Source organism: Heterocephalus glaber, unplaced genomic scaffold (genome assembly GCF_053883595.1).
Source record: "Heterocephalus glaber isolate CG9 unplaced genomic scaffold, H.glaber_assembly_v1.0 deba00000546, whole genome shotgun sequence".
Lineage (NCBI taxonomy): Eukaryota > Metazoa > Chordata > Mammalia > Rodentia > Bathyergidae > Heterocephalus > Heterocephalus glaber.
In genome coordinates, this window is record NW_028258147.1 from 4,215,029 (window position 1) to 4,239,692 (window position 24,664).

The 24,664-nt window shown below is 43.8% G+C and overlaps 1 protein-coding gene across 4 annotated transcripts in view; it reads left to right on the forward strand.

The window, feature by feature from the left end:
• The window catches only part of Plxna4 (plexin A4), a 460,590-nt gene that overhangs the window by 350,765 nt on the left and 85,161 nt on the right, over positions 1-24,664 (forward strand). For all 4 annotated transcript variants that reach the window (XR_002386688.2, XM_004856316.4, XM_013076511.3 and 1 more), the window contains 4 exons: positions 17,156-17,279; positions 17,952-18,105; positions 19,322-19,421; positions 21,040-21,154. Coding sequence is in view for 3 of the 4 variants with exons in the window: in XM_004856316.4 (XP_004856373.2) it covers positions 17,156-17,279; positions 17,952-18,105; positions 19,322-19,421; positions 21,040-21,154 (493 nt within the window). In the remaining variant the exon portion in view is untranslated. The remainder of the gene's footprint in view (positions 1-17,155; positions 17,280-17,951; positions 18,106-19,321; positions 19,422-21,039; positions 21,155-24,664) is intronic.

Sequence of the window (24,664 nt, forward strand, 5' to 3'; positions counted from 1 at the left end):
GACTTCACTTTAAATTGCTCAGTACTCATAAGAAATACATGGAAATGGCAGCATGGGGATGGTGACAGACCAGGATATACATATTACACTGGATAATTACACCTTGCAGAGCCAGAGGAAGCGAGATCCTGAGACTTTCCTCACTGTGATGTGGCTGTAGGGAGACTTTTTTCTTACGCTTTACATGGATTTCTTCAATATGTGTGCAGCAGTATAGGTGCTGTCTACTTAACATACCTTCTGATTTCTCCATAGAATTTCCTGGTACTTAGATGTGCATTTCAAGAGTATACTACCTGAGAACCCTCTCTTTGCTGTCATGAAACCCATCAGCTGTCAGTGCATTGGATCTGGTTCACTGGGCCAAGGAAGCCTGGCCCCAGTGCTGGCACGCACCCAGTGTGCCTCCTCTTGTGCTGGCTCCATTGTGTTCTGTAGAAGTCAGAGGAAGCCAACAGTGTTATAAGGGAGGCAAATGGTAGCATGGTAAATGAACTGAAGGGTAGGACATAGAGGACAGACAACCAGCCAAGAAATAAGTGCAGGCAAACTGAAGGCACTTTTTTTTTTCAGTACTGGGGATTGAACTAGAGACCTTGCACTTGCCGGGCAGGGGTGGTGCTACTGAGCTACATCCCTGGCACTGAAGGCCTTTTGGGGGGATCCAGAGACCCTTAGCACTGCTACCTGGAGATGACAACCATAGTTTGACCCTACTCCAATGAAATTTGGTTCTAGCACAACTATTGTTTCACGTCAATACCTGAGACTGTACACTTTCCCAGTGAAACACACACAATTAAGGAGAAGACTTTCATTTTCCTACAAAGAACCTGAACACTATGTGACCAATGACATTTACCAGTAACTTTCAAGTATAAAAAAGTGGGAGAGTAGGTTCTTTTCTCTCCCCTCCCAAAGGGAGGAACACTCTTAAATTCTGAAAGTTAGAAACATCTTCCTGAATTCTAACACATCCTCTCTAAGGGAACAAGCTCCTTCCCCATCTCTGGTGACAATCTCAGGCATAGTGAGGACTTAAGTTCCTTAAAGGAATGTCTGAAATTCCTCAGGTATTTTAGGGTGGGGAAAAAATGAAGAATCATTGAGCCACACTGAAATATACAAAACTCAGAGACAGACCAGAGACTGCACTCAAGTTGACACCAAGGTTGCATGGCCTGCTTAAGAGGCTGACAAGACTGCATATGAAGTACAGATGGGGTCTGGCCGGTCAAGAAGAGTCCCCTGGATGATGCTTCACAGGCAGGAGGGGAGTTTTCCTTGACACACACAGTGAGGCCTCTCAGAAAAAGACTGAGTTCCAAACCCACTGCCTCGCTATTGTCAAGGATGGCTCAGCTGCTTCCCGCATGGGGTAGGCGCTCAAGGCCTGCAGAACCCAAACTCAGGTTTCCATGTTTGCACTGGTCTCTGCTGCAATGCCGTCCTGGCCCCACATGTCACTGAGACCTATAAGCTGTCAGGGCATCAAGGCTCTGAGAAGTGACAGAGGCTCCTGTCCCCATGGCTGAGTTTAGCAGGAATGAGAGGAGAAGGTAGCAGACACTTCTTCTTTTGTGGCCTCAGTGTCCTCTTCTGTACCAACAGAAGAGTGTACTAAGACATAAGTGTACGTGTAGGCTGTTCCAAAAGGAAGCTATCAGCGTGCACTCCACTCTCAGGGTGGCATAAAGAAAATAGCCGTGGACATGAACTGTGAGCATCTGCCATCACATCCAAGTGCCACATCCCACAGTGCGCCAGTCTACTCACCTGTGACTTGGACATAGTGATGTCAGGCTTGCCCACTTCACTGAGTTATAGGAAAATCAAATAAGACCATGTAGGTTGTTAAGCTCCCATCATGGGCAAGACCCTGTTCTGAGTGACCCCATCATTTACTTAGTGGCCCCAGGAAGTCCAGACCTCAGGAAGACTAGGGCAGAGAGCAGAGGAATGTGTTCTTGAGGTGTGAAGGTCAGTTTGTTTTCTCAGGCACTTTGGCTAAGTTTCCAGGGAGAAACTTAAGGAGAAAGGTGGTTGTCACATTGTGGGAGGAGAGGAACAGTGTACGTGCATGTGTGTGTGTGGTGTGTGTGTAGGAGAGACAGAAACACACAGAAGAAAGCCAGAAAGAGACAAGGAGAGAGAACACAGACATCAGCAGCCTGAGGATGGAGCCTCTACCAACAGGTGGCCCTTGTGGCTGAATGAGCTTTTGTACTGGCAAGGTCACCAGAGGGTTGCAGACTGAACATGCTTAAGAAATGCTCCTGTAATTTAAACCCTCCTCCCATTGCTTCCCCAATTGTCCTACCAGCCTGGTGGTGAGATGGGTCACTGCTGCTGCCCTCTTTGTAGCCCCTAGCCCTACCCTTTCGAATAACAATGATATCTCAACAAAGGTGGTATTTATTTGGCCCTGAGTCTTGAGCCTGTATTCCCAGGAAATTGCTCCATGCCTGAGCCCACCTGTTCTGACTTGGGTAAGGGTGAAAGATAGCCTACAGCCCAGTCTGCATTTGGCCTATCACAGCTGTGTCCTGTCCTGGGCCTGGCAGGGTCCCTTCAGTGACTAGGCTTAACAGGTCCTCAACCCCCTTCCAACTTCCCCTCCCTTGGCTCCATGCCCAGACACAGAAGCCTATTTGAGTCTCAGTAGATTATGGAAGCCCACCCGCCAGCAGGGCCTACCACATCGATTGGCCCAGACAGTCTTTTTTTTCAGGGAGAGTCATCAGCATCACTCCTGGGAGGCTCACGTAACTCAAGATGATGGGGAGAAGATTGGCTCTGGTTTTCTGAAGCCTCCTGCCCCTAAAAACCCACCTCCTTTCAGATCTCTTCTGTTGGAAGAAGGCCCTCCCCAGTGGGTTGGCATGGCTCCTTTCCAGGTCCCCTTATTTTCTTCTATTAGTCTTTGCCAAGAAGCAGGGAGGAGGGGAAAAGGAAAGATACTGCTATCCAGCAGGGGAGGGATGGGTTAGGCCTAAGGACACAGCTCTGGATGGACACAGTCTGGATTCAGCTGCCACAGTTCTGAAGGGCAATGAAAATAACTATTGCACAGCCATGCTACAAAAGCTAATGGAGGGGTGTGTAGAAAGCCCTTGCTTGTGCCTCAAGCAGTTTGACAACTGTGACCATGTCAGTGTGGGCTGGGTTGGACTCCAGAGCTCCTCCATGGACCTTTCTCCTTTTCCTTTCCCCACAACTGAAGGGGGTGGCTGGGACTGTTCCACTCTCTGAGTCTTCCTCCTTTTAGGCAGCTTCAGCCAGCCATGCAATCTAGGCAGTATACCCATCTGCCACCCAGGAGGGTGCACAGTGAGCAGTTCATCCTGTAAGCCATCCCGTAAGTCTATCCTCTTAATGAAGGGCAACCAGATTCTAAAATGTGAGTCCTTCCTTGCTTCTCCTTAGCATGTCCCATAGCCTTGTTTTATTTCTTTATTTTTTTAAACTTATATCCAAAAGCTACTTGATGCTAACCTGCTAAGTCAGTGGTCTCTAGGGCCAGTGACACAAGGTCTACATAGTCATGAGGAATTGTTAGTATCTTCTGTGCAGCTAATTCTGCAGTCTCTGCAATAGTCTTCTTTGACTCTGTAAAAACGTTGTCAGTTTCTGGTCCAGAAGAAAGAGGTCCAGACTCAACTCCAGTATATGTGAATTTTTCTCCCCATGGGTCAGTGGACATTTAGTATGACTTAAGGAAACTTGCATTTCCTATCTTAACCTCTCTCTTCCCTAACTCCCAGTAAACACACACACACACACACACACACACACACACACACACACAAGTGCATATGTGCACATGCACAAATGTAGTGTATGCTTCATGACCAAAGAATAGTAAATCAAAACCGCCATCTTCTCATATGAATTAGAAAGCCCTGTGGTCCCCTTAAGCTCTCAGTGCCCCTCCATGGCTGATGACTTGGCTCCCTGGGGACAGCCTGCAGAGCTGGACTTGCTCTAAGGCTAGACAAACACCCCCGTGTACCAGCACACCCACTGGGCCACATGAGGCAGACCAGCCCAGCTTCCCTGGGCCAAGCCTACTGGACTTGGTGACCTTAATGGACATGAAAACCCCAGGCTGTTGGATAACGTGCAGCTTGAGGCTGATCACAGTCAATCAGGGTCATTGTTGCAGTGTCTCAAGAACTAGGCAACATCTTCCTTGTTAAGAATTAGATTAGAAAGAGAATGGATTAGCTGTGATACATATGCCTTTGCCTTCTGCTTTCTTTCCACTCCAGCACACTCCCCACCTCTTCTTTCCTAAACTCTCCTTAACTTTAGGAGATAATAAGTAGTCTAAACAGTTCTGGCTATCAACTAAGAGAAGAGAAAGATACTTCATTCGCCTTCTCTTTAAGCAACCAACTGCTTATTGTAATTTGGCTTCTTGGAAAAGAGGTCACTCTCTGGGCCTCCCCTTACAAACACCTAAGGTTTGTGTTCAGCAGATCATTTGTTGGAAGCATGGCTAAAAGGAAGCCAAGGAAAGACTCCAATCCAGGACTTGGGGCAGAGCATGGCCTCTCAATGCAGCATCCAGCCCAAGACTGGAGTGGACAGAGTTGGGTCAGGCCACTTGGCTACTACATGAGCCCAGAGGGTTACTGGGGTTGCACTTTCCCCCTGTACCTGCTGCCTCTTATTAAGTCCTATGATCTCCTATAGGAAGCAAGGATGAATCCACTATCAGGTGTTGCTCAGGTTGGGTTTGGATCCTTAAAAATAGTAAAAGGGTGGTGAGGTCAATTGTCAGCAGCTAGTAGCAGAAAGGAAATTATAAAATGACCTTGGCCTTCCTGTATTGGGCTTTACTTTCAATACGTAGGTGGAACAACCTACAAATACTTCCATAAGACCATGGTGTTGGTCACTAGACCCTAGAATCCTGAGTTTGAAAAGACTCATCTTGTCTACACCCTTCGTATAAGAAGCCATCTGCCTAGAAAAGTATCTATAGTATCTGTTTCACCTTCCTCCAAGCTACCCAGATGATGCGTCCTGTTTGTGGGCATTCCTGGACAGGAAAGGGGAACAATTAGAAATCATGGTCTTGCCCCTTTTCGGAGGCCCCAGATATGATAGCAGTGACCAAAGTGTCTTCCATGATCTCCTAGTTGAGAGCAGGCATTCTAAACTCTCTTAACGTTTCTGTCAGGCCTCTGATATTAGTCAGATTTATGTCACTGTGACAAAATACCTGAGATCGTCAACTTAAAAGAAGGAAGGATTTACTTTGGCTCAAAGTTTAAAAGGTTTCAGTCCACGGTTGCTTGGCCCTGTTGCTTTGGGCTTATGGTAGCACAGTACACTATGCTGGGAACATGTGGTGGAGAAGCCTGCTTACCTCACGGCAGCCAGAAGGCAAAGAGAAAACTAAGAAGAGCCCTGAGTCCCAATGTCTCCCTCAAAGACACACCCCAAAAAACAGCATAGGGAGCTAATATTTGTATAACTGTATTTAGGAATTAATTTCTACTAAACTTAACACTACTTCTCTGCCTCCCCCTCATCCCTTTCCTTTCCCCATTCCTCTCCCATCTAATTTTCTACTTGGCTGGGAATTCTCCAGCAGCGAAAGTTCAGGCTTAGGGGAGGGCGGAGGTAGCTGCTTCATTAGAGAAGATAATCTCATTGGAACCACTGGCTTGAATAATAACCTCTTCCAGGGACCCTGGGTCTTTCTCTCCAGGGGCTGTTAGAAGCTCTGATCTGGGCCTGAGGGGCTGCTGTACAGAGGAAGAGGAATGAGGGAGGGAGGAAAGAAGAGCTCTGTAGGAAATATCTTCAACTTTAGGGGCCTGGTGTGTCTCCTTAGGACCTGCTTCCTGCTGGCTATCAGCAGATCTGTGTTTGGGCCAGGAGGGACAATGATGGTGTCATTGCCAGGGACAATTGTCTGAAAATTTTGAATTCACATAGCATGCATTTTCTCAGTCCATATAAACTCCAGTTTTCCTAGCTGGAAACTGGATGAAGCATGAGCTCCCTTCCATCTCAAGAATGCCCTTACAGTGGAGATGGGAGTACATACTTTTGAAAGAACCTGGGTTTCCTTTGGAAGGAACATCTCAGTATCTCCTCCAGGAGACATGAACTAACCCTTTGAACATTGCCCAGCCCTAGCCTGGGCTAATGGGAAATCACAGAAATCACAGTCCTGGAAGAGCAAAAGACCATTACTTGGGCAGACCCCATAAGACATCACAAGGAATGCATTCTTCCCCTCCATTATCCTATCACTTTTAAGGTCAATTGTCTGTGCTTTCAGACCTTTACAGCCTCTGCCCTCCTGGGCCCTGAAGTATAGAAGAAATGTCAAAATATCTGTGGCTCTGACTTTAAATTTGACTTTACACTAAGATAGCTGAGTTCTCAATACCATTTGACAGCTATTAAGAAAATAAAGCTACAACCTATATTTCTTTCTCCCTCTTTTCTCCCTCCTGACCACTGGGTTGTCCTCCTCCCTTATTATGAGAACTGCTACATCCTCCCCTTTCTGTCTTTGATTTGCCCCCTGAGCTGGTCTGTGCGAAGATTGGTGCTTCTGTATCAGTTACAGTTTGGAGGGGTAGGATGCAGACGGCAGAGAAGAAATAGGTTAATAACATGAGCTAATATTCATTGAGGGCTTATTTTGAGCTATGCCTTACTCTAAATGTTTTACTCATGTAGTATCATTTAATCCACTCAAAAACCATATTAGGTAGGTACTTGTTCTTATTTTATAGATGAGAATATGGATGAATCAAGAATTTAAGAAGTTGGTTGGCCCAAGATTACACTTAGATGGGATGTTTAAAATTGTAAACTATACATGGTTTCCCTACATTGGGGGACAAGATGATGATTAATTAGTTTGGGTATCTCCAGAGCACTGGCAGGACAAAACCCTATGAACTTTAGAAACAGCAAATAATGCAGGTCAAACTTGTCCTGAGATAGCTTTTTTCCCCCTTACCCTGCAAGAGAGAAGGACTCCTTTCTTTTCTGTCTGAACCTGTATTTGATAACTCCAGGTGATGTTTGGCCTGGAAGCAGCTCCGTTTTTCTCTCTTCATAATTTAATCAAAGACATGTTTTAGACCTACTGATTGCTCTTAGAAACAGGAACTTCAAAGTTGGGGAGTCAGTGAATAATTCAAGCCCATACCAGCTCTCTGAGTCTGCTGTTAATGGGAGTAATAACACTATTAATAGCAATGTCAGTGCAGACACTCTGGAAAAGTCCATAACATTAGCTTAATGGCTGAAGGTAATGGAGTCCTCGCAGAGGAGCTGGCCTAGTAAATTAACTCCCAAGACTTTGAGGCAGACACTTTCATTGCCATTGGTCTGCTAGAGCAGCCAGGGAGTGCCACAGGGATAACCAGACTCACATCTGTCCTTTTCCTTGTGTGTTGGTGTCTCTCACAGGCATCCTTGAGGATTCAGCTTTGTTCTGCAAGTTGCAGTGATATTCAAGGTGCTTTCCAGGGGATGTGAGGAAAGGCCATTAGCCAAGAGAAAACGATGTAGAAGAGATGTTTAAATTGTCATAAAGACATGATAGGGGCATTAAGACAGCAAAGAAAATGGATTTAGTCTGAAGCAAGAGGGTCCATCCTTCACTTCAAGTCTAGAAGCTTCGGGAACTAGAGCACAGTGGGAGGGAGCAGAGGCTCTGAGTTCCTCTGTGTCTGATACTATCTCTGACTAGCTGGTGACCTCAGCAGGTTACTTACCCATCCTCCTCTGCAGTTTTTTGACCTCTAAGGAGGGTTTGTCAAGGCACTGTCACAAGATTGAAGTGGCATGAAATGTAACGCCCTAATTCCAGTGCCTTATAAACACTCATAACTAGTGGCCACCATTGCATTGCTCAGAATTGCTTTTTTCTTTTGCATTACACACCCAGCCTATGCTAAGGTCCTCCTTTTGTCTGTGTCTCCTTTGCGCATCATCCTTAGCAGGGCAGGTTTAGTACATTGCCTTCAGTGGTTACCCTTTTGGTAGTCAAATTCTCCTTTCAGCCAATCCCCTCATGTTGTCCCTCCTGCTGTGGACAAAGGTGTCTTCTTTCCCATGGCTGGAAGGACAGGCCCTCACAGTTTCCTCTGGGCCTGAGGGTAACCTCAAGAGTCACTCAGGGTGTCCAGGGGACTCTTTCCCTCATCTCTCTTCCGCACTACAGATGCGAAACAGATGTGCCCTCCCCATGCGTGTCCATCCCATAAGGGGCTCCCTACCCCTGATTGCTCTGTTTCCTACCAAACATCCACCAGGACTTCCTCCTGTCCCACAACAATCCTGATGCTTTCCTTTTCTCTTTGACCAAAAGAGAAACTCGAGAGTGATTTCTCCACAGTTCCACCTTTTCTTAATTCATCCCTCTTGCTTGTTCTCACCCCATGGAAGAATCAGTAGTCCAGACTTTCCCAATTGCAAACACTTTGCAAAGCCCTGTCTTCAAAGGGGTTATCTGACTTGCATTAAATACTGTTTCCTGAAACTCATATACCTCCATGCAGTGAACTCATGGAATGCGTGCATCTGGGCGTGGCTCATTTTTTATGTGTTTCTTTCATAAGCCCTCATCAGTGCAGACTGTAAGATCCCAGGTCACACTGGACATGGTATACTTTGTATTACCCAGAGCATTAAACAAAAATGGCAAATCTATATAGCAGTTCCCCAGTGGCATACAACTGGGATTTCTACATGGGTTATGCGCTAACTACTACTCCAGCTCCTTTGATCCTTCTTGCCCTCTCTCCTGCCCACTTGAATTTATTTGCTGTCTGCTAGGGAAGGCGGGGAAATTCAAACAGAAGGACTGAACTGACACATACAAAGGCAAGGAAGAAGTCTGTAATATATAGTCTGAAAAGTCTGGTTTGTGTTTAAATTTTTAAAAATTATTACAGTAAAAGACATGTTGCTCTTCTTTTTTTAATGTATAACTTAATTATCATTCACTAAACACACATATATACAAAAATTGAAATTATTTAAAGAAACGTAATGCAAGGGAAAAAACTATAATAATATTCAAATATAATAGAACTCAACCAAAGCAAAACTGAAAAGTACTTAAACATTTTTCCATATAATTTTTAAAAAATCTCAAACATTAACAAGACATCAAAGGATGTGATTTGTTTTAGAAAGATTTTCAAAAGTAATATTGAACAAATAGTGGTCTGGAAAAAAATTCTAATTAGCTAGTAGACTCCACATAGGCCAAAGTTTTTTTAAATTTCAATTTCAATACAGTCATGTGACACATGATGGAAATATAACCTGAGAACTATGTTATTAGGGAATTTCATCTGTGTGTATCTCAAAGTACCACACAGAGTACCAACTTCTAAGCACAAACTGAGAAGGTATACATCAATCATCTGTGATGGCCCCTTGATATTATCCAAATATGCAGTTAAACACGAGATACATGAGGCTACCATTGGAATAGCAGCACACTGTTTTACAGTAAACTCTTTTATATAAGTAGAATTATGCTCTAAAGGATGAAAAGCACAGCATGTTATGATAAGTACATAAAAAAAAACAGTCATTTATCGCACTGTCGAGTACTGTGTACTGTACATAGTTGTATGTGCTTCTTCTGGAAATATACCCTTCTCTTCTTTGATCTCAGTGACTCTTCCTTAGGATTAGGATTAGGGTTATGATTAGGGTTAGTCTCTATCTACATCTCTTCCTATAGTTTAAAATACAATCTATATATGGATTCTTTCCAGATTCCAACCTGTAACTCTTATCTCTCCTGTTCCCCTCCTGTGAGCCCTACCCCTTTAAAACTTTTGTTCCCATTTCAAATTATCAATTATTCATTTTAATCATTTTAATCCTTAATTACACTTTCAGTTTCTCACACTAGAGAAACTATTCAGTATTTACACATGTGTCCTATTTATTTCACTTAATAGGATGGCCTCAATATGCATCCATTTAGCTATAAATGTCTCTAGTTTCTCATTCTTTATGGCTGAGTAGTACTCCATTTCATAAAAAATCCCCATCTTCTTTATCCAGTTTCCAGTTGATGGGCACTTGGGCTGTTTCCAAGCTTTAGCTATTGCAAACTGTGCTGCTATAAACATGGGTGCACATATATCTCTGTGGTATGATTCTTTTAATTCTTTTGGGAAGATACCCAGCAGGGGGTTAGCTAGGTCGAATGGGACCTCTAGCCCTAGTTCCTTGAGGTATTTCCATACTGATTTCCACAGTGGTTGCACCAGTCTGCACTCCCACCAACAAGGAGAAGGGTTCCTTTCTCCCCATAACACCGCCACCATTTGTTATTGGATGATATCTTGATAACAGCCGATCTTTCTGGGGTGAGGTAGAATCTCAGTGTTGTTTTCATCTGCATCTCTTGAATGACCAGTGATGTTGAACATTTTTTCATTTATTTATTTGCTGCTTTTAGATGCCCATTTTTGAAGTGGGTCTTTGAATTTGAGGGGTCTGATTTTTTTCAGTTCTTTATATATTCTAGATAGTAGTTCTTTGTCTAAGGTACAGCTATTAAATTTTTTTCCCACACTGTAGGTTGTCTCTTAGCTCTGTTGGTGGTTTCTCTTGCAGTGCAGAAGCTTTTTAATAAGATGAGATACCAGTTGTTGATTCTTTGTGCTAGTTTCTGTGCTACTGAGGTTTTGTTCATAAAGTCTTTGCCTATGCCAATGTCTTCAAGAATTTTACCTAAATTATCTTCCAGGAAATTTAGTGTTTCTGTCTTAATATTTAGCTCTTTAATCCACTTCGATCTTAGTTTAGTGCATGGTGATAGGTATGGGTCTAGTTTTAATCTTTGGCAGGTTGAAATCCAGTTTTTCCAACACCATTTATTAAAGGGGCTATCTTTCCTCCAGTGAGGGTTGTTGGCTCCTTTGTCAAAGATGAGGTGGCTGAGTATGTCTGGAGTTGTTTCTGCATCTTCTAATCTATTCCACTGATCCTCGGGTCTGTTTCTTTGTCAGTACCATGCTGTTTTTATCACAGTAGCTTTGTAGTATAGTTTCAAGTTGAGGATTGTGATACCCCCGCCATGTCTCTGTTGCCTAGAATTGCTTTTGCTATTCTAGGTCTCTTCTGGTTCCAAATGAATTTTTGGATTGTTTACTCTACTTCTGTGAAGTATATTGTTGGAATTTCAATTGACATTGCATTAAATCTATATAGTAGTTTTGGAAGTATGGCCATTTTGACTATATTGGTTCTTCCTACCAAGGAACAAAGGATGTCTTTCCATTTTCTTATACCCTCCTCTATCTCCTTTTTCAGAGTGCTGTAGTTTTCAGTGTAGAGGTCTTTTACTTCCTTTGTTAGATTGATTCCTAGATATTTCATTTTTTTGGATGCTATTGTAAAAAGAATTGTTTTCCTAATTTCTCTCTCTCAGTGAGTCTATTATTTCTGTACAAAAAGGCTACTTTTTTTTGTTTTTTGTTTTTGTTGTTTTTTTTGGTACCAGAGATCGAACTCGGGTCCTTGCACTTGCGCAACAGGCGGTGAAAGCACTGAGCTAAATCCCCGGCCAGGCTATTGTTTTTTGAGTGTTGACTTTATATCCAGCTACTCTACTGAATCTGTCAATTAAGTCTACAAGTCTTTTGGCAGAGAATTTTGGGTCTTCTATGAAAGTATCATATCATCAGCAAATAATGACAATTTAACTTCTTCATTTCCTATCTTTATTCCTTTTATTTCTTTCTCTTTTCTAATTGCTGTGGCTAATGTTTCCAGAACTATATTGAACAGCAGTGGTGATAGTGGGCATCCTTATCTTCTTCCTGATTTTAGTATGAAAGTTTTCAATTTTTGACCATTTAGTATGATGTTGGCTGTTGGTTTTTCATAGATAGCCTTAATCAACTTGAGATAAAAACCTTCTATTCCAATTTTCTGTAGGGTTTTTTATCATGAATGGTGTTGGATTTTGTCAAATGCCTTTTCTGCATCTATTGCGATGATCATATGATTTTTGTCCTTGACACTGTTAATACAGTGTATTACATTTACTAATTTACAAATGTTGAACCATCCTTGCATCCCTGGGATAAATCCTACTTGCTCAGGGTGTATGATCTTCTTGATGACCCTCTGTATTCTGTTCGCCAGTATCTTATTGAGGATTTTTGCATCTATGTTCATTAGGGAGATTGGCCTGTAGTTCTCTTTTTGGGTTGGGTTGTTCCCTGGTTTTGGAATCAAAGTAACACCTGCTTCCAGGAATGAATTTGGAAGCCTTGCTTCTCTTTCAATTTCCTTGATGAGTTTAAAGAGTAATGGTGATAGTTCTTGTTTAAATGTCTTGTAGAATTTAGCGGTGAAGCCATCAGGACCTGGGCTTTTCTTTGTTGGTAAATTTTTTATTATATTTTCAATTTCACTCATTGTAATTGGGGTGTTTAAAATTTCCCTATCTTCTTCATTTAACTTTGGTAATTCATATGTACTTAGGAATCTGTCCATTTCTTCTGTGTTTTCCATTTTATTAGAGTACAGGTTCCAAAGTAGGTATTGATGATGCTCTGGATTTCTGCTGGGTCTGTTGTGACTTCACTTTTTTCATTCTTAATTGCATGGATTTGAGCCTTTTCTTTCCTCTTTTTGATAAGGTTGGCTAAAGGTTTATCGATTTTATTTATTCTTTTGAACAACCAACTCTTTGATTCATTGATTTTTTTATATCATTCTCTTAGTCTCCATTGGATAGATTTCTGCTCAGATCTTTATAATTTCCTCTCTTTTATGAGCTTTGGAGTAGTTATGCTCTTCTTTTTCTAGGAGCTTGAGGTTCTGCATTAGGTTATTTGAGTTCTCTCTGTTTTCCTAATATGAGCATTCACTGCTATGAATTTCCCTTGTAGAACTGCTTTCATTGTGTCCCATAGATTCCTGTATGTTGTACTGGCATTATCATTTATTTGAAGAAACTGTCTAATTTCTTCTTTAATTTTTGTGTGACTCATTGGTTGTTCAGGAGGGTGTTATTTAATTTCCATGTGTTTGTGGGAGTTTTGCAGTTTCTTATGTCACTGATCTCCAATTGTATTGCACTATGGTATGATAATATACAGGGGGTAACTTCAGTTTTTTTACATTTACTTAGATATGTCCTATGAACTAGCATGTGGTCTATTTTGGAGAATGACCCATGTGCAGCCAAAAAGAATGTGTATTCTAATTTTGTGGGGTGGAACACTCTGTAAACATCTATTAAGTCCATTTGTTCAATAGCTTGGTTCAATTCTAGAATTTCATTGTTAATTTTTTGTCTAGATGATCTGTCTATTTGTGATAATGGGGTATTGAGGTCCCCCACTACAATTGTATTAGTGCTTATTTGGTTTTTCATGTCCATTAATATTTGTTTTGTATAGTTAGGGGCATTCATATTTGGTATATATTTATGATTGTCATCTCTTCCTCTTGGGCTGTTCCCTTCACAAAGATATAGTGAACATCTTTGTCTCCCTTAATTTGTTTTGGTTTGAAATCTACTTTGTCTGCAAATAAGTTTGCTACCCCTGCTTTTTTCTGGGTTCCTAATGCGTGGAGAACTGTTTTCCATCCTTTTACTTTCAGTGTATGTATTTCTTTTTGAGTTAGGTGTATTTCTTGTATACAGCATATTGTTGGATTTTTCTTCTTAATCCATTCTGTCGGTCTATTTCTTTTGATTGGTGAATTGAGGCCATTAACATTGATAGTTATAATTGATAGATATTGACTCATCCTTGTCATGATGTTTTACTATTGTTGGCTCTTTTATCTCTTATTTTTCCCCCTTCCCCTTTACTTTCTTACCTTGCCTGGTGGCTTCCCCCTGTTGGGCCTCATGGAGTTGTGACCGTCATTGTCTTTTTCTAGGATATTGCTTAGAATTGTTTGGAGTGCTGGTTTGGTATTCATGAAATTTCTCAGGTGTTCTTTGTTGTGGAAGTATCTAATTTCCCCATTAATTTTGAAAGATAATTTTGCAGGATACAACAGTCTAGGTTGGAAGTTATTTTCTTTTAGGGAGTGAAATACTTCACTCCAGGGCCTCCTTGATTTGAGGGTTTGTGTTGAGAAATCTGCCATGATTCTGATGGGCTTTCCTTTGTAGGTGATTTGTTTCTTTTCTCTAACTGCCTGTAGGATTTTATTTTTCTGTTGAGTTTCTGGGATCTTGACTATTATATGTCTAGGTGTAGATTTTTTTTGATCATGGATAGCTGGAGTTCTATATGCCTCACTTATCTGTATGTCCAATTCTCTACCTCTGTCTGGGAAGTTTTCTACTATTACTTCTGTGAGCAGTTTTTTTAATGTCAATTGTACTTTCTCCTCTTTTTTCATGGACTCCTATAAGTCTTATGTTATTCTTCTTTGCATCATCTAGCAGCTGCAGGATTGATGTTTTGTGCTCCCTTACTATCTTGAAGAGATCTCTGTTTTCATGGTCCTTAACCACAATCCTGTCTTCTATATCTGATATTCTGTCTTCAGATTCCCTTAATCTGCTTTGCATGCTTTCAATGGAGTTTTTAATCTCCTGAATATCTGTTTGAATCTGTTTCATGGATTCCATTTCTTTCTTATGTTGGGTGATCATGTTTTCCATTTTTTTCTTATGCTAGGCATTCCTGGCTTCCAGCATGTTTCTGAGCTCATCTATTTTTTTTTATCAGTTTCTGTTCTAGAGCCTCTAATCATGTCTTTCACTCTGCTCACTATCTCTGTAGTTATCTGGGAGATTATTTCTGCTTTGAATTTTTCTAGAGCCTCAATCATCTGTTTTGTTACTTCCTGTGCTATCAGTTCAGAGTGTCCAGGTGGTTGATTATCAGATTTTTCCACCTTGTTTCCCCCAGAATTTGCCTTTTGCCAGGTGGAAGTCTGAGTTTGTGCCTTACTTAAATGTCTTCTCATTTTTGTTTTTGTTACTGTCCTTGGTTTAGTTCCTGGGTTGATACTTTGAAGTTTCTTATTGCAAGTATCTTTGTTGATGTATTTAGAACACTTATGGAATGATTGCTTCTCAGAAGTGTCTTCCAGATATAGCTGGTCTTTAGGTTTTGAGTCTCTAATGCCTCTGAGGCTATCTCATTTTCATTATACCAGGAAGGACAACTGATTAAATCAATCACAACACCTTAGCCCAAGTGATACAATCAGCAACACAATAGCATCAAGTACCTCTTAGAAAATGACAATTTGTGATAGTTATTAACCTATTACCTTTAACTGTGTGAATTAAATCAAGATTACGGACCAACCCAACTATATGTTTATAGTGAATAAACTCTTCAATATAATAACTTTACCCTTCAGGATGGGGAGTTAGAAGGATTTGGGGAGGGAGGAATAGGTAGGTAGAGGAATAGGGGAAGGTTAGCAGTGAGGCCAGGGGGCACAGATGAGTGAAGGAAAGAGAAGAAAAGAAAAATAAAGAAGAAATACAAATTAGAGCTAGAAGAGAAGCACAAAGGGAAATGAACAATGTGGGACAGCAAGGGAGCGAGGGAGAGAGAAAGAAAGAAAAGTGAAAAAGAAAAAAGAAAAAAATTAAAGTTTTAAAAGAGTAGAAAAAGAAGAAAAAATTTTAAATAGGAGCAAAAAAATAGTGGTAATTTTGAAAGTAACAAATAAAAGATAAAAATGAAGGGCCTCCTTCAGGGTATGCCTCGTCTGTCACAATAGACAATGTGGGTAGCAGTGTACAGTTATAAGTCAATGAGTCTCAGTAAGTCAATCACAGACCCATGAGATTCAGGCAGATTTCTGGCTGCAAGTCCCAAGTTGAGCTCCTTGACCTCCTGTAGGGTTGAACTCTGCAAGGTTCTACTGCAGGTTCCAGCTGCCTTTCCCCTGAAGATAGTCCAGGTTCCGATGGGAGGTGGTGATCCCTCCAACTTACCAAGCACAGTGGTCTGGTGTGCCTTTATTGCAGAGATTCTCTTCACTTTTTCCAGTGGGCTTCAGTTTTCATCAGGGAGCCTGAGAGAGGCCCTCTCTCTGTTGTTCACTTCTGCAGCTCAGGACAATGGCCTTTATGTCCCCCTGTGCCTCTGTAGTGTAGAACCAGGTAGCTGCACATCCAAGAGGCCAGGGGTGGGGTGGGGTGGTGGTGGGGTGTCTGTTGTTCCAGGCGCCAGTTCGGCTAAGCTGGCAGCTGGTGGGCATGTCTGGAGGGTCCTCACAGTCTCTTGGTCGCAAGTGGGCGGAGTGAGCCAGATGGAGCTGGGCTCAGTCACCCGCGACCACTCTGACTGCTCAGCGCAAAGAATCAACAACTGGTATCTCATCTTATTAAAAAGCTTCTGCACTGCAAGAGAAACCACCAGTAGATCTAAGAGACAACCTACAGTGTGGGAAAAAAAATTTAATAGCTGTACCTTAGACAAAGGACTACTATCTAGAATATATAAAGAACTGAAAAAAATCAAGACATGCTGCTCTTAATCTCCCTCAGAATACTTCCATTCATTTCAAACATATTTATCCCATCATTCTTGCCACATTCTGAAGCAGTTCTCAAAGTCCTTTTTCATGAGTGTCTATGTAGTTGAACTGTCATGGCTGCCTCAATGTCCTGAATTGATTCAAAACATTTACCTTTCATGGTCACTTTGACTTTGGAGAAGAGCCAGCCATCAAACAGTGCAAGATCTGGTGAATAAAGTGGATGCATAAAGCCTGACTTGTGAATAAAGCCTTTCTGTTGGCTAGCACTTGGTAACAGTATTCATTATATTTTTTTTATTCCACCTCCTAAAGACACAAGTTAATCTCAGTTTGCTGAAGCATGTAGGAGGATGGCAACAGCTAAGAATGAGTGGTGAGGTAGAATAGACAGGACTGGCCAACTCGTGATCTGAATTTGGAGGTCAGGAGAGGACTTTAAGATGATTCTCCAATTTTTGCATTGAGTGACTGATAGGAAGAATGGCCATCTTTTCCAAACTTGGGCATGAGAGTGGAGGACTTGAGGAAAGAAACAAAATGGTTAGATCTGAGCATGTTGAGTATGGACACATCCTCAAATCATCTGACCTCAGCATTGGTCCCTCCCTGGACCAAGTGGTCATCTGCTGAGTAACCATTGGTATGTCCTTCCCAGGTGTACCCGGAAGGAACGGTGTGAGCGGTCCAGGGAGCCCCGAAGGTTTGCCTCAGAGATGAAGCAGTGTGTCCGGCTGACAGTTCATCCCAACAACATCTCCGTCTCTCAGTACAACGTGCTGGTGAGGAGGGGCAGGGTCCAGGAGGAAGAGCTCTTCCCACCAAAGGCATCTGAGTCAAAGATCCCTCAGAGGGGCTGGGCCAAGTCTAGCAGAAAGAGCACCTCTGAATCAGGATAGGGGATGTTTCAAGTAGCTATGCACTGGGGACCCAAGAAAGGAACATGGGTAGGAATATTGGTGAAGAAGCTCTACTCATAATGAGTAGAAAGATAAGAATAATGGCCCTACCAAAAATGATCAAAAGAATGGCAAAGGGTTCTGGGAATGATATCTTCATCTAAAAAAAGAGAAAAATGCATGTGCAAATGGAGTAAGGGGTGCAGATGCAGTCCAAGTTCTAGCACTGGGCATTTAGTGATTGGTGGTATTTTTTCCAAAATTGGGACCAATGGATGAGATCTTGTGCTGTGTTTTCTCACCACACAAATCCCCTAAACATTCCCATTTGCTGGGGTCAAATGCATCCAGATCCTAATAAGACTACTTTTTTATCTCTTTCCATCCCACCTCCCCCTCCACACTGCTTTTATAACAAAACTGATCTCTCCTTCTCTATGTTAATGTTGCCTCTCCTTTGTCTACCTCTTTTTCTTGTACTGTTTCCTTTATACCATACCTTTTCTTTCTCCATTTGTTGCTCTTCCTCTCTCTTCCCTGCCTGGCTGTTCACAGCTGGTCCTAGAGACATACAATGTCCCAGAGCTGTCAGCGGGTGTCAACTGCACCTTTGAGGACCTGTCAGAGATGGATGGGCTGGTGGTAGGCAATCAAATCCACTGCTACTCGCCAGCAGCCAAGGAGGTGCCCCGGATCATCACGGAAAATGGTGAGTGCTTCCCTCCCTAGAGGCAAAGCTGGGTAGCAGGCTCTCCCTCCTCCTGCCTGGATAGAAGAATTCATCACAGATGTGTGGGGACTGAGGGAGCCTATAGGCAGGGGTGGCTCAAAGGAAGTGAGTTGATGAGTGTGTTACATACAGGAAGGGGGGGATGAAGTTTTCCTGCTTTGCCCTTGGAATTGACTGTTATAAGCCTTTTGTCTCAGTCCCAAATTAGCACCCAAGAATCCATACATCCCAGGGAAGGGACAGCTGCAGAGAGAGTGAATGGAGGCATGGCCAGGACAGCAGCAGAGCCCACTTTGGCTGGCCTGCAGTGGCCTTGAAAGAAGAAAAGCAGTCAGAAGCCAGGATGGGAGGCTAGGGAAAAGAGGCCCTGCAGCCCTCTGCTCACATGGGTGGGCCTCTGACCTGGAGCTGCCTCCTCCTCCCTTACCTTCCCACAGCTGCCTGTTGTTTATGTCCAGCTGCCCTGGGAAAGATGGAACTGGACAGAGGCTCGACACTGGTGAGCCTGGGCAGATTGATTCCATGTTGTCCCTCCCATTTGGGCTTGTCACATTTGTTTGGAGCTGATTGATTAATGAGGCTCTAACGGAAGGCAGAGAACAAGGCTGGAAGTAGGGGCCTGGGGTCAGGACTGTGAATTAAACATGGGCTCCAACCCCTGCTTGGCAGCAGCTGAGGATTCCAATGCCTCCTGCTCCTGTGGAGCTCTGGGTTCCCCAGAGAAGGTGGCATCAGAACTGGTTTCTCTTGACAGAGATGGGAAATGAGCTCCTGTGTGCACACACTTATACATACCTACGAAACCACTGAGTAGCTGTGCCAGCAGCCTGTGAGGTGGTGCATTGTTTTTCCTGATTGTTCATCAGTGTGTGTGTGTGTGTGTGTGTGTGTGTGTGTGTGTGGTCCTGTGAGGCTGGTAAAAACATGGCACATGTGATACACATTTGAATACCTGCCTCTGTGTACATTGTTTGTGAGTGGAGGGGTTTCCAGCACTTGTGGCCAACAAGTGCTAAAGTGTGGAAGGGAGAGTACATTCAAACAGCATTCTGTTTCTGCTTTGGGGGTTGCCCTCGGGCTGGGCTTGGCTGAATCAGAGACCTGTGAGAGTTGATGGCATCCCAGAGGGCTCCACATTCCCGAGGTGCATGCCTGTTAGTGGGACCATAATCTCTTGGCTGGCTCTGCTTTGTAGGGGACCACCATGTTGTACAGCTGCAACTCAAGTCCAAAGAGACGGGTATGACCTTTGCCAGCACCAGCTTCGTCTTCTACAACTGCAGCGTCCATAATTCGTAAGTGGCCCAGCCTCACTCAGCTTCCTATTCCTGGGATCAAATTGGTGCAGAGATGAGAAGACTTCACCACACTTCCATGGAGTCACAACTCACATGAATGCTACTCTCCCACTAGGCCCTGAAGTGCAGGTCAGGACACGGGCTGGCAAGGGCCAGAGGGAGCCAGAGGTATGCAGGGAAGGTCAGGAAGCCTGGCTCTGGGTTTGTTTGACTTAAGCATTTCCTTCCCAACTGCAGGCATAGAGGGCAGAGGCTCAGACTGTGGTGTCATTTTAGCTAAGAAACATAATCATTTTGTGCTCTGGTATCCTCTATGAAGAACCAATAAAAGTACTCCTTCCAAGCTAGCAGCAGATATTTAGCAACTGACATTGCCCAGACCCTGTCCCATCAGAGCAGCCATGAGCTGGGACATGATGCTGGTTGCTGTCCCTGGTTGGCAGCCCTACTTCTCCTGCTAGAAGCTACAATGGGTGAAAGAGCCAGAACACAGGACAAAATTAGAACCCTACCTGACCCACTGGTCAAGCACTGCTCATCTTTTGCTTTTATTACCTTAGTATTTCCTCTATAAAATAATGGGGTGGGCTGTACATTGTTGATGTGCAAGATTTTTTATTTTTCAGCATAGAAACCTTTTTATCAACTGAAATTAGGTGTGGAAGCCCAACATACAAAGTAGATGGAAGTAGAAGCTACTTGGTGGAGGGCTGAGGGGGCCTGGAACCCCTCTCTCTAGGGCCTCCCCACAACTTGCACATTCCCCAAAGGAGCTCCATATAACCCCCGGGGTCCCATAGAGCACAGTTTGGGAACCACAGGGCCTGACCTCTTCATGCTATCCTTACTTTAACATGCTGCTCTGGGTTCCTATCCAGACAGGACAGGTAATTGGTGAAACTAGGGCTTGTCAATCTGGCTGGGGCAACTGTGAGTCCAGAGCTTAGCTTTCTTTGGGGCCCCATAGAAGGAGGTGTCCAGCTGTCTCAGGCAGAAACAAGTTGTTTCAACACTAGGGACCCGCTTCTGGCTTCTTGGCATGAAGCTGTCTGGGGCTTTATTTCTTGGTTGCCTAATCTTTCCTTCTACTCTTACCCCTAGGAAAGCAGAATAGGTAGATGAGATCATGTGTGAAGCTTCTGTACTATCTCCTAAATGATTTTAAGCATTGCTGTGTGCAAAACAATCTGTTATTCATTAAATACAAAAGGATTAAAATTAATAAAACTCTATGGGCTGGGGATTTAGCTCAGTGGTTCTGCTGCCTGCTTCGAAAGTGCAAGGTCCCGAGTTCAAACCCCAGTACCAAAAAAACCAAAACTCTAGGACTCAGTCCCTGCCCTCCCAGTGTGTATCCTCGCGGACTCATGGAAGAGCTGGACACCTAATAGTGAGGTATGATACAGGATGCCAAGATGGTCCCAGAGACATCAGCACTGAAGTTCATGGGGGAAGGATCCAGAATAGCCAACTATCTCTTGGCCAAGAAGTCCCTATCTTGTGTTTGAGAGTGGTTTCTCTGAATAGTAATATTTTTCCAGACCCAAGAGACATAGGCCTGGTACTTGGGGTTCACCCAGTTCTGTGATCTGTGCCTCTCCTCCCCTGTGCCCAGGTGCCTGTCCTGCGTGGAGAGCCCATACCGCTGCCACTGGTGTAAATACCGGCACGTATGCACCCACGACCCCAAGACGTGTTCCTTCCAGGAGGGCCGTGTGAAGCTGCCCGAGGTATGTCCCCAATGTCTGGATAGTAGCGGCCCTTGCCATGAGTTTGAGGCACAAAGGCAGGCCTTCTCTCAAGAGGAGAAGCCAAAGGAAATCCTGGGACCATGCCTTCCCCCTCAGTGGGACTCTAAGGACACTTCATGAAAGCAGTGAAGAGGCTAAACTCTCCACTTGGCCATGGGTTCTGGGTTAGTCCTGGTGGTACAGCTACAGATAAAGAGGCAACCAGGCCACTCGGCCAGGAAGAGCTTCCTCAAATCAGGTAAGTTCTAGAACAATTCCAGAGAGATGGAGAAAGTATCCTAGAAATAATTGTAAGTACACCACAAAACTATATCCAGGCTCATCTTCAACCTCTCAGAGCACTGGTCACAGAGATGAATGAAGACCAAAGAGGACAAGTTAGTAAAGGGAGCAGAGGCATAAGAATGAATGGCAGACATCAGCCAGAGCGGCAGCTCTCAGAGTGTGGCTCCCAAAGTAACAGTGTCCCAGTCCCATGAGCAGAGGTGCCTGCTCCAGCCAGCCAAGCTGCAGGAGGAGCTCAGCCAGTGTGGGCTTCACAAGCCCTCCTGGGGAATGTGATGCTCAGCCCCTTGCTCCCTTGCTGCAAATCCTCAAGGGAGAGGTGGACTCCATGGCTAAGGCATTGTCTTTCTTTTCCCTTCTTATTCTTATTCTTCTCCTTAAAACTCTTCATCACCAAAATGCAAATGCTTTCTGCCCATGCTGTGACCTCTGTTAGGCTATCAGTATATGGGCCAAGACAGAAAAGTCACTGGGTAGAAGCACATTTTGGAAAAATCAGTTGTCCATGCATTATGGTGGTTCTTATGAGCTTGTGTGGCTCTCGCTGCTGCATGAGTCATGAGTTGTTCCTAGCAAAGGGGTGCTTTCAAATGCTGTTGTTTGGAGTTGAAAGATAGACACCTAAAGTATAATTACAAACATATGCAGCATTGGTTGGGTTCCACTGAATTCTCTGGCAGCATTGTGCAGCTTTCCTAACTGCCAGGAGCTGCAGCCAGCCTGGCCTGCACCCTCCCAGCCCACATTGGAGTCAAACAGGCCCAGCACCTTTACCTCCTTAGTCCAACTCCTGGATGTACCTTTCAGCCCCTTCAAACACCTGCACAGGTGGTACAAGCAGGGGACTGTCCTGGGGGTGCAGAGATCTGGAGACAGGGAGGGCACAAAGAGAATAGAGAGGCACATCATAGCCCTCTCCCCCTCTCCCAGCCTTGTACCCCATTAGGAGTCCTGACTTTGGCCAGACCCTGAATGGCAAGAGGGAAGCTGTTGTGTGTCTGAGGCTGAAAGGGGAGATTAATACATACCCATCCCCACACCTGCTGTGCTGGGCACCCTTACTGCAGAGGAACAGAAAAACTGTGTAGCTGACAGAAATTCTAAGCCCAAATCCCACTTGACCTGGGTCTGGATGGCTGCGGAATCTCAGGTGGGGAGTGGGCAGATAGACTAATTTTAGATAGAAGCAGGGGGTGGTGAGGGCATCAGAGAGAGAGAGGAAAATCCTGCTTGAATGGGGGATGAAGGGAGCAATCAAGAAAAAGCAAAAATCTGAAAATTTCCATCAAGACAATTAAATAACTCAAGGCCTTTGAAATACAACAGATAGCTCAATGGCATTTTATTTCATTTTTCTTCCCTTTGGGCCTTTCCACACATAAACCCTTGCCTGATACAGCAGTCTGAAAAGCTAGAGAGAGGCTGGAAGCCACTTTGTCTCAACTTCTAGCAAGATCCTGGCAGGTTTCAGATGGAAACAAGAAGAGATTATGGAAACCACAGACACAAGACCCTCTTCCTCTGCAAGGAGTCTGCCTGGCTGGAAGTGGCTGCTCTGATTCATAATCAGGAAAGGGGAAGAAAGCAGTTACATCTTGGCTCTAAGCAGGAATGTGAGTCTCCTGTGTATGTGTCACCTCTGTGCTTTTCTCTAACAAAGACAAGATGGATCTAAAGGTAATAGGAGAGATGTGAGTCAGACAGCCGGCGGGCATAACTTTGGCATGAAGAGCTGGTAAAAGGCTGTATGATCTCATCAGCCCAGCTAGACCTTATCTTGGGCACAGGAGTGGAAGGGCAGGTAGACTAGCCCCCAAGACCAGGTGACAGCCCAAGGAAGCATCCTGTCTGGTTTCCATCTGAAATCTGCAAGTAACCTGATGGGAATCAGGACAAAGTAGCTTCCAGCCTTTCTCTAGCCTCTCTCTCTGGGTATATCTGCCAGAGGTTTGATGTGTAGAGAGGCCCAAGACTAAAATGAAAGCAGAACAATTGAGCTATCTGATAGATTTCAAAGGCCGCTAATCTTTTAATTACCTTGAAATAGGTGTGTAATTTCTGCTCTTTCTTTTGTTTGAGCCACTCATCCCACGCTTCTTTCTTTTAAATATACAAAAGGAGCTTGCATCTGTTGCTCAGAAAAAGAACAGGAAGAGAACAAAATCAAAACCCCACCACGTTTCCCAGTGTAATGCAGAGATCTCTGCGGCAAAATGGTGGCTTCAAATACCCAGACTGGGAGCTGAGCACGAGACTTGTTCAATGTCTGACACAGGCAAAATGTGCTGGGGACACAGAGCCTTGCCAAGGATTTGATGCCAGGGCCCCCATATTAGTTTTCATCTTTGCTCTGACCAGATACCTGACATACACAACTTAAAGGTAGAAATGTTCCTTTTGGCTCATAGTTTCAGTACATGGTCAGCTGGTTCCAAGACAGAAAGCTCATGACACACGGCATAATGGCAAGCTGCTTCAGTCATGGCAACCAGGAAGCAGAAAGCAGGGCCAGAAAGGAAAGGATCAAGGACCAGATATAGTCCTCAAGGTCATGCCCACATACTCTACCCAGATACACCCATAAGTGTGCTTTTTTTTTTATAAGTGTGCTTTACCAAGCTCCTAAGCATCTCTCACCTCAATCAAGTTGACAATCAAGATTAACCATCACAGTCCCCAAGAAGGAACAGGCCTGGAGCAATATGGCCAATAGAGTGACATAGAGAGGGACCCACCTACCGATGCTGCCCTTCAATTCTTTCCATTTCCCAAGAGCATCTTTATGGTAGCTTGGAAAGTGGATAGAGAGAGAGGCTCCATAGTGACTTGGCATTGACTGTATCTCCCTTATCATATGCAGTGTGAAATGAACTTTGGCTCCTCTTTATCTGGGGTGTTTATTTACTCTAAGAGAAAGAAGCTCTAAGGATATTCTCCTGGTCCAAGCTTAGAGTTTCAATCTTCCCAGCTCAATACCAGGGCCATTTGGAATGTGAAAATGGTGAGGCCAGAAGTGACCGCTTCATGTGGCTGTAGTAGCAACACCTTCCTGGTGAATATACCAACAGAGAAATAAGTAAGTGAAGTCTTTCGAAAGTGTTGACTCTCTCTAGCCATTTTATGTTTTGGGAAGGAGGTTGTTGTCTTCAGAACTCAAAACAAATTCCCTGGCTACGAATGGAAATACAGCAATTTTCCCCTTGG